Source organism: Metopolophium dirhodum, chromosome 1 (assembly GCF_019925205.1).
Source record: "Metopolophium dirhodum isolate CAU chromosome 1, ASM1992520v1, whole genome shotgun sequence".
NCBI classification, from domain to species: domain Eukaryota; kingdom Metazoa; phylum Arthropoda; class Insecta; order Hemiptera; family Aphididae; genus Metopolophium; species Metopolophium dirhodum.
In genome coordinates this window covers 7,496,227-7,505,874 of record NC_083560.1, presented here as the reverse complement: position 1 = coordinate 7,505,874, position 9,648 = coordinate 7,496,227, and the positions used below count along the sequence as shown (strand labels likewise).

At 33.6% G+C, this 9,648-nt stretch overlaps 2 protein-coding genes across 2 annotated transcripts; both read right to left on the bottom strand.

Annotated features, from left to right (window-relative positions):
- Positions 1–558: 558 nt before the first annotated feature.
- On the bottom strand, positions 559–1,806 carry LOC132943850 (uncharacterized). The gene has a single exon (XM_061013014.1). It carries the CDS (start codon positions 1,804–1,806, stop codon positions 559–561), a length of 1,248 nt encoding a protein of 415 aa, XP_060868997.1.
- A 5,359-nt stretch (positions 1,807–7,165) lies between these two features.
- On the bottom strand, positions 7,166–8,905 carry LOC132936534 (uncharacterized). The gene is made up of 6 exons (XM_061003273.1): positions 8,824–8,905; positions 8,455–8,765; positions 8,092–8,401; positions 7,917–8,021; positions 7,386–7,860; positions 7,166–7,323 (listed from the first exon to the last, which is right to left on the bottom strand). The coding sequence occupies exons 1-6, from the start codon at positions 8,903–8,905 to the stop codon at positions 7,254–7,256; spliced, it is 1,353 nt and encodes a 450-aa protein (XP_060859256.1). The 3' UTR covers positions 7,166–7,253.
- Between the last annotated feature and the right edge of the window lie 743 nt (positions 8,906–9,648).

Below are 9,648 nucleotides of genomic sequence, written 5' to 3'. Positions count from 1 at the left end.
AATACATGTTATTGGCGAGAACGACTACATTTTCACAAATCAACTAAAATTATATGCAACTGATTCGATCGTTCAAAAATGGATGGAGAAAGTAAAAAAATATGAGGTACTAGCAATTTTCCTTTTAGCTTATATTATGTTATGTTAATAAAATATTTTTTATTTACAGGGATACAATGACGAGTGTTCCATAGCTTTTTCACCACAATCGTACTTCAGTTCATATCCGCAGGTAATAATCATTTTTAAATCCGACATAACATATTTTAATTAAAAAAAAAATTACAGGGAAATCCAGCACAAGAGAGCCACCTCGAAAACATTCAGGAAGGACGTTCGGAAAACGATGGGCCATTTGGACCACAATATAATTAATTTTTCTGTATTATTATTTTTCTTATTGTGTAAAATAAAAACAAGTGTGATATTTAAAAACAAGTTTTTTTATTTATTAATAATGATAAGGTTACAATATATATATATATATATATATATATATATTTAGCATAAGGTTACAATATTTTACATAAGAGGAAAAAAAAAAAATTATATACATTTTTACAATTTTCTAACTTCGCCACTAAACGGGCTATAATTTATAATCTGGTCATGTAATATTAAGCAATACGCTGTAGTTTTTTCCGGAATAACGGTATCAGTTTCAAATTCAATACGTAGGTCTACGGTTGACGACTTCACATTGTCGTTTTGACACGATAAATCAACAACGATGATTGGTGAATAGTTTTGAAAAATATGTTTTGACAATAAAGGTTCACTATACTCTTTCTCATAATATGATTTTTGAAAGTCTGCATAGGCCTTATACAGTATACTAGTTGTATTATTTTTAAAATCAGCACGAAAGTCTTCATATGGATACACTTCAGAATTTAAGTGAACCTTAAGATTTTTTAGTTGACAGTGATCAAAGCGTCCAGCGTCTATTTCAATATTTTTTTTTCGATCTGTTTGTAATCCGAATAACACAAACCTCGGTTTTTCTAACAAGTTGCTGGACTTTACCGTCCACGAATGTGAGGTATTTCTAGGGAGAATAGGATATTCGCAGAGATCCCAGGTTCTGAACGCACACGATAGTGTTCTATGTGAATCTATTACTTTTATCAGCCTTAATTTTTCTCTATCACTAACTCTGATAATAGGCATCTTCCAAGTCACCTTAGTAAGTTCAATCGTAATTTTTTTATTTTTTTCAACGGATGCAGTTGCGCCCTCCCCAACAACATGTATCGCATCCAGGTCGGTAGATGCGCGATTTAAAATCAGCTGTTGATTACAATTAAGTAATATTTTTTTATAGTCTTCACAAAATCCAAATAAATGTTTTAGAGGGATACACCCGGTAAATACATTGTTGCTCATAAAGTTTTTATTATCTTCACCATCCATCGCCGAGTCCCAAGCAGCGTTCTCCAACGTATTCAAATCGTTTGGAGTATACGAACAATATGCTTTCAAGCAAGATGCAACTCCAGGTGTTTTTAATTTTTGAATTTCTATTCCGTTTATTTCATAGCGCATTTCGGAGAATAAAAATGCCAATCCATTATTTGAAAAACGTACATCTCCCACTGCATCGGACGGTTTATTTACTCTCCCCTCTATATAAATATAGCTTTCGCATGGTAGAGTGTATGCATCCATATTTAAAACACTTATCCTAATTTCATCGTTATTTGATAAAGACATGTTTGAGTATGGAGTGAACGAATGATAATGCTTTTGTGTTATTTTACACTCATCGACATAATCGACCCCAACGTCTAAATACGAGTCGTCCATAATTATTTTTTATACTTGCAACGAACGTAGAAAATTTAAATTATTTTTCGTGAGCTTGATCTCGCCTTTTTTCGGTCTAGATGTTGACTTCTTCACGACAGTCGGTAAACTAACTGGTTTTTTGATTGTAGATCTTTTTATATTAAACTTTAATGCCATTTCCACTCGTTATTTGTAATCGAATCGTAATTGGTTCACCGCGCAGATTTATTAGACAATCGTTCTGATCTTTTAACACGATGTATACTCTAGATATTGAAGTCGTATTGAGAGCATAAAAAACTAGATGTCTAGGTACTTCGATGATTTTATAACCTGGTGGGACAGTTGGATAAAGTTCATGTATGATCTGGCTCGGTGCTCCATCACAGAATGAACCAGTAATCAAGTTGCACTCTACTTTTATACTATTGATTTTCATTATCTTAACTGTACTTCCAGATTCATGATTAATACCAGAAGTGTATAAATAATTTCTAAAACCCAATAACTTCGCTATACTATTCTCAACTGATAAGTCTACGTCATGACTACACGAGACTATACACTTTAATGTGGTATTGTCTGCTTTTAATTCAAACCAGTCGATATAATCGGGCATATTTTTTTTTATAACAGTCTCTAAATTTTCAAACTCATACGAGCCTGTGGGTATAATAACTTCCTCTCTTTGTCCAATCATATTACGGAAACCGATAGTATTGCAACCGGGTTCAATGTTCGGTATCGAATTATTTGTCTGTAGACTCAAAAGACATATTTGTGCTGTGCTTTCTACTTCTAGCGGTGGAAAAATGTCGCATGACAATTCACTCGAGTTCCCGTTTAACGTTATCGTATACATGATAAAAATTTTAAACACAAGTGTCCACAGTTTGTAGTATTATATTTCTGCTCTCTGCTGTAATTGAAATTTATGTCACATCCGTGAAAATATCGTTGTACTTCTAATGGAGGTGGTAAATTTCCAAAACTGTCATAATATTCAACTTGATTTCCGATTTTTCTATACGCTACCCAGTGAGTACCTGTACCGTTTTCCGTATCCAAGTTAACAATCGCTGATTCTACTCGTTTACGACGTACGGGTAACCTATCTCGAGTAAACACGCCGATGAAATGAGGTATTTTATTCAAACATGCAAATTTTATAAGTTCGAAATCGTACAGCGCTCTTCTGGGTAACGTAGTTATTAGTTTTTTTTATTTTTTTTCGTTTTTCTAGTTTTTTTCGTTTTCAAATCCCCTCCACTTTTATATGGTGCAAGATATAGACTTGATCCGATTTTATACGAGTTACCTTTATACGGCGCGATGTATAATCCGCCGCCCAAATGAGATTGCGTATTTCTTTTAAATTCATTCGCAACCTTGACAACGTTGGCAACACCGCCACTCAGTGCTCCTAGTGCTGATAAACCGGCGAAAATCGGGATTAACGGCAACACTCCACCCTTTTTTGGTATTGATATAACCCTTGGAACTTTAGTCTTTTTATTTTTGAATGTTTTTCGTGCGACGGTTATACACTTTTTACTTAATTTCATCAGGTTTTTTTCACCGATATTTTTCTTTATTACGTTTTTAGCTGCTCTGATGGCTGCTTTAAACCCACATCCAGCCCCGATTTTACGTTTCACTTTCATGGCGGTAGTCACGCCCCAAGCTACAGCTTTTTCTTTTAAACTCGAATCTTTAGACTTGAACCTATCCCAGGCTCGTTGCTCTAATATATAATCGGCCTCGTTGCGATCTGCGATAGAGTTACTAAGATCGTATGCAATATCGTGTTCTCTACACGCAGTGTCTAAAGGATTTACCCCTTTATCTCCGCGAGCTAATCGTTTTTTCAAATTTGTGCCAGGTCCACAATATTGATAACCTATAAAGAAATATTATTTTTATTATTACCATTACCACGTTAATATACGTGTATTTACTCTCACCAGGTACGTGAAGCTCTAATGGTAATTTATTTATAAGCGTGTTTATAAGACCAGCACCTTTATTCTTGGTCTTTCTTCGAGCGAGTGACATCGTGTACTGATTACGCTCTTAGTGTTACAGGGATATTTATTTAAAAAATGAAATTCATTAAACAAGATATACAACTCACAGTTGAAAACGTGGACCCACCTACTTCGTATAAAAAACAAAGACATGGTGTGCTTCTACCTAATACGATTAGAGCGCTTATCATGGGCCCTTCAGGCTGTGGGAAAACTAATTTAATATTCACATTATTAACACATATAAATGGTATACGATTTCACAACGTCTACATATATTCAAAAACATTGGATCAACCAAAGTATAAATTATTGAGTGATATTTTATCAGGTATTAATGGAATACAATTATTCACGTTCTACGAAAACGAGCAAGTTATCGAACCTGAAAAAGCTTTACCAAACTCTGTGTTTATTTTCGATGATATTATTACTGAAAACCAGAAGATTGCAAGGACTTACTTTTCCAGAGGTCGCCATAATTTAGTAGATGTTTTCTATTTGGCTCAGAGTTATTCAAAAGTACCTAAACAACTTTTACGTGATAACGCAAATTTTATTGTTTTATTTAAACAAGACGAGACAAACCTAAAGCATGTTTACAACGAACATTGCTCTGGTGATGTGTCATATCCCGAGTTTAAAAACTTTTGTACTTCATGTTGGTGTAAAGGAGGATTTGAATTTATTGTCATAAACAAAGACAGTGAACGTGACAATGGTCGCTATCGTCACGGATTTGATACGTTCGTTGTTATATAAACTATTGTTTTTTTATAAGACACTTCATTCACAAATATGTCGTCTAAAGGCGAGGTACTCGGTGAATTGATTAAAGCTAAAGAAAATATTAAACGCAAGTATATTGCATTAAAACATGGAAAAGCTGATATTCAATCTTTTGTATCACAAACACTTCAGCCAATAATCGAACCTCTGAACAAATTACAGACTTCCAAAGTCGATAATGATATGATTTCCAACGTAGCCGACAACCGGTTTGCAAATTTTCGTAAATTAGAAGACCAAGAAAAAGATAGAGTATATGGTCCAAAAAAAAATTCTCAAGGCATTATCAAATTAGGTACAGAAGTAATACATTTTAAAAACGGTGCAATAATTGTGAAAGAAAACGCTTATACACTGACACAGGGGCTTAGCGAGTTATTGTGTTCCAGATATCCAATGCAATACACCGCTAATGACTTAAATACGTATAAAGAAATACTGATTCATACTTCAGCACATTTAACACAGGACGGAACAAAAATTAGGAAGGGTGGTACAAAGTATGAGCAAATTATTAGCAAGCTATTCACCTCGGGTTCGGGTGTGAAATTACAAGCGCATAATTTAGTATATTGGAATGATCCAAACGAGTTGGTTGATAGGTTACGACTTCTTTTAGCCTCACAAGCTGCCGGTAATACAGGGCTTTCCAACGAAATACTTTCAATTTACGAAGAATTGTATGAAACGAGTTTAATAAAACGAATTCCAAATGTCTAAACGCGATATAGCAAACGAACTACACAAACCAGCGAGAAAAAAATTATACAAGGCGAAGAGTTAATGTGGATGGTAAAAACGATCTATGGCAGGCAGACTTGGTGGAAATGATACCTTATTCTAAAAAGAATAAAGGCTATAAATATTTTCTAACTATCATAGATTGTTACACGAAATACTCTTTCGCTATACCTTTAAAGTCGAAAACGGCTAAAGAAGTTTCAAATGCAATGTCAAAAATACTACTCAAGCGCTCGCCAAAACTATTACAGGTCGATAACGGTAAAGAATTTTACAATGCGACATTCGATGCGTTGATGAAGAAACACAATATACATAAATATTCTACGTATAGTACAACGAAGGCCTGTATCGTTGAACGCCTTAACAGATCAATTAAAGAAAAAATGTATAGGGAGTTCACTGCACGAGGAACACATGAATGGGTTTCTATTTTACAATCTATGATTGATGAATATAATAATTCAAAACACAGAACAATATCTATGACACCCAGACAGGCTGATAACAATCCTTCTTCGGTAAAATTAAAGCAACGTCCGATTCTTAATGGAAAAATTAAATTTAACATTGGTGATAACGTCCGTATCAGTATATATAAAGGGGTATTTACAAAAGGTTATCTACTGAGCTGGTCCACAGAAATATTTAAAATAACCAAAATAAACAAGACATCCCCCACTACTTATCAACTACAAGATTATACAGGAAACCCGATTTTAGGTTGTTTCTACTCTGAAGAAATTCAAAAGACCAATCTCCCAAACGATTATTTAGTCGAGAAAATTATCCGTAGGAAGGGAAAACAGATGTTCGTAAAATGGCTAGGGTTTGATAATACGCACAATAGTTGGATAAATACGAGTGACATTAGAAAATAGCATCAGTCGAGCTCTAGGTATGAACGTGTTCGGATGTTCACAGGCTGGTGAAACGAGAAAATTTGTAACAAATCTCGAACAAACCATCAAATCATATTGTATAAGACTAGATAAATTTGGAAATTTACTCGAGGAAAATCATAAGTCTATTCAAACACAAGAAGAACAAGTTGAAACACTTCAATTAACGTGTGATGATATACAAGAGCACCTTATAAAAATCAAAGCATTGTTACAAAATATCAAAGAAAATACAGACAAGTTGAAACAAATTCCTGAAGTACTGTCATCCAAATAATAATTATGTCTACTGCCATCATTGATTTCCATTGCATTCTCGGGAGGGATAATAAATACATGATAAAAGAAATGTCTATAGTAGATGTAGAAACATGGGCCACTCAACATTGGATTTTTAAAAATTCAAAATCAATACAGGATAACAAGAGTCGGAAAACTAACAAGTGGTTGGAGCGTAATTATCACAAACTATCTTTGGAATATGGGGATGTTGAGTATGAAGAACTAGGTAGAGTACTGAATTCACTAAAGTTCAGTTTCATATACGTTAAAGGCGATCAGAAAAAACAACTTCTTTTAGAGTATATTCCTCACATCGGGATCATCAATATTGACGACATGGGGTGCCCTCCACTAGACCAAATATGTGATGAAGAAACTTTACCATGCTGTATTTTTCATATGGATTTCAATCCTAAACAATGTTCATTTTATAAAGTATTTAGCCTAAGAAAATGGTTTGTAAATAATTTGTAAAAATAAATATCATATTTATTTATTTTTTTTATATCAATGAGTTATTTCTTTATACTATACTATCCTATCCTATCCTATACTATCCTATCCTATCCTAACTAGAATCAATTCAATAATAATAATAATAAATATAATATCCACATAATATCTACAGAGATATTTTACAAAATAAAAAAAAATAATAATAATATCTACAGTGATATTTTACAATATAAAAACAAATCATCTATAATAAATAAAAAAAAAAAAACTATCTGTCTAGCTCGGCTTCCGGAAGTTGTATTAATTCGGCTTCTGCTTGCTCTAGTGTTCTGGTGTCCCTATACAATTCAGAAATATTTAAAGTACAATAAATTAAAATATACAATTATTTCTAACTCACTCTATAGAGTAGTGACCGTGAGCCAAGGTATGTATTTGATCCTCAAGTATAACCCTCTTGTCATCGAAACTATTATAAGTTAATTTGGTTGATTTAATAGTCTTCAACCGATGATTGAACGACCGGATAGAGACATTCTCCGTCATCACATCCAAAGTTGTATCACCAAACAGACAGCGATAATGATCGTTGAAATTCATATGGTTTCTGACTACATGCCCGCGGATTCCTTTCGCCCTGATCTTCTCCTTGCCATTGATCTTATATGAATAAGACTTTGCTCTGAGCCCACAAAAATGCGTCATAACCTCTGAATTTGTTTCATCGGAAAACAAACCAGGGATCTTCTTTCGCTCAGCAATGTAACATGGATGATCTTGTGGTAAGTCTGATGTATCCATTCGATCGAGTAAATTGGAATTATTCTCCAGGTCTTTGTAAAAATCATCGGTTTGAATATAGTATACCAGTGAATCTAAAATTACAATATAAATTAATATATGAAAATTAGTATAGTTTGAAAACATTTACCTGTATCAGTATACATGAGCTCAATTTTATCCCTATAATGAGCCTGCATAACGTTATAATGATAATCATACATGACGGTCTTGGAAATTTCCAACACTGCAAAACCTGGTGAAAATTAAAAAAATATTAAAATATGTTTGATAATAGTAAATTAGTTATATATATATATATTTACCTATATATATTGGCTTGTTAAACATGATAATTTTGTTTTCTAATGAGACAGCGTTGAGGGTTTCGTCATACGTAGTACAGTGTTTGAATGTAGTAAGATTTATAAGTTTTTGCAAACGTTTTTCACTACAAACAAGCTCCATTTTAAAACGTTTCCTTAAAGATTCCATGGTTTTCCCAAAAACGGCATTGTTTAAGAGTTTGAAGAAATCCTTTTCAAAGTCGTTCCTCGCTTTTTTCCGCATCTCAGTGTTTAATTCTATGTATTTTTTAAGCCAGCCCGACTGATTAAACTGCACAACTCTGTGAACCTACAATAAAACAAAATATGCAATAAATAAAATAAATAAAATAAATATGCTACTTTTTCCACAACGAGTCCGTTGGCTATAGCCTGCTGCAGGTTCCGATAATGAATCACATAGTTTTTCTTTGATTCTAAAGTCGCCATAAGTTTTTTAACTTTTGAACCAGGTGGAATACTATTTTTCGGTAGGAATGGCAGATCATTATGCTTGTCGTGAAGTTCTTTTGGATATGATATATCGACCTCATACATCCGCCCGATTGGTGATCTATCGTTTAAATCATTTAGCCCCTCTAGTTTCGGCTCAACCCACTTAAATCCTCCGTATGGCATGAATTGTGACATTGCGTAACCGTACAAGTTGTTACCTGCAATTTAAGTAATATAATAAATTTAATATTAAATTAAATATAACATTATACTCATAATCCTGATAAACAAGCCATGATTTTGGTTGTGTTGGATCATAATCTGGTGTCTTTTCATTATTCGCCTTTGCATACCTCATGCTCGCCTGGGTCAAGCCGCCACGAATTCCTATAATAAAAACAGATATTTTATCACATTATTTTTTTTTTTTAATAAATAACCTGGCCTCACCTTTCTCGAACATTAACAAAATATCATAATCCGAAATCAGTTCAAGTTGTTGACCCGTGTATTTCAGCATACAGTCAAAACTAAATCCCGGTGCTGTGTAGTAAAATGATGGGTCCAGATGGTAAGTTCTTATACAGAGATCTCGGAAGTTTTCAAACACATCAGTCAGCAGCAGCACGTCGATTTTTAAATAAAGATCAGAGTATTCCCCGAGTGTTTGACAGTTGAAATGATTCCAAACTGTATTTGCATGCTCAAAATCCTCATGTTTTATATGTGATTCGTCCAATGTACTGTAAAAATATTTTTTCGCCGGTAAACTGGTTTCTTCAAGCTTATCCCATTCATCTGTGTAGTCATACGGGTATACCCCCTTACGAGTAACTAGTGGTAAATCTTGTGTAGAAAAATGTTTTGCACTGTCTCTAAACTTTTCAAATCCTGGTGTAATTAAATTTTTTGAAAGTGTTGATAAACTGGAGGCCATAAATCTTAGTGTGTCGATAAATCTTAATGTGAAGAAGTTGCTAATGTATTTTGAAAACGTAATAAACTTTTCTTCGCTGTTTGGTATTACCGAGATAGAGTTTGTATCATACCCGAGACGAGTGACAATAAAATGTGCATCATAATTTGATAAATTATGAAAAA

Excerpts from the sequence above, each read along its gene's own strand:
- LOC132936534 (XM_061003273.1), bottom strand. The coding sequence starts at position 8,905 with ATGAGGTATGCAAAGGCGAATAATGAAAAGACACCAGATTATGATCCA. Across the intron at positions 8,402-8,454 it reads ACGGACTCGTTGTGGAAAAA|GTTCACAGAGTTGTGCAGTT; the intron begins GTAGCATATTTA and ends GTTTTATTGTAG. Across the intron at positions 7,861-7,916 it reads GCTCATGTATACTGATACAG|ATTCACTGGTATACTATATT; the intron begins GTAAATGTTTTC and ends TTGTAATTTTAG.
- LOC132943850 (XM_061013014.1), bottom strand. The coding sequence starts at position 1,806 with ATGGACGACTCGTATTTAGACGTTGGGGTCGATTATGTCGATGAGTGT.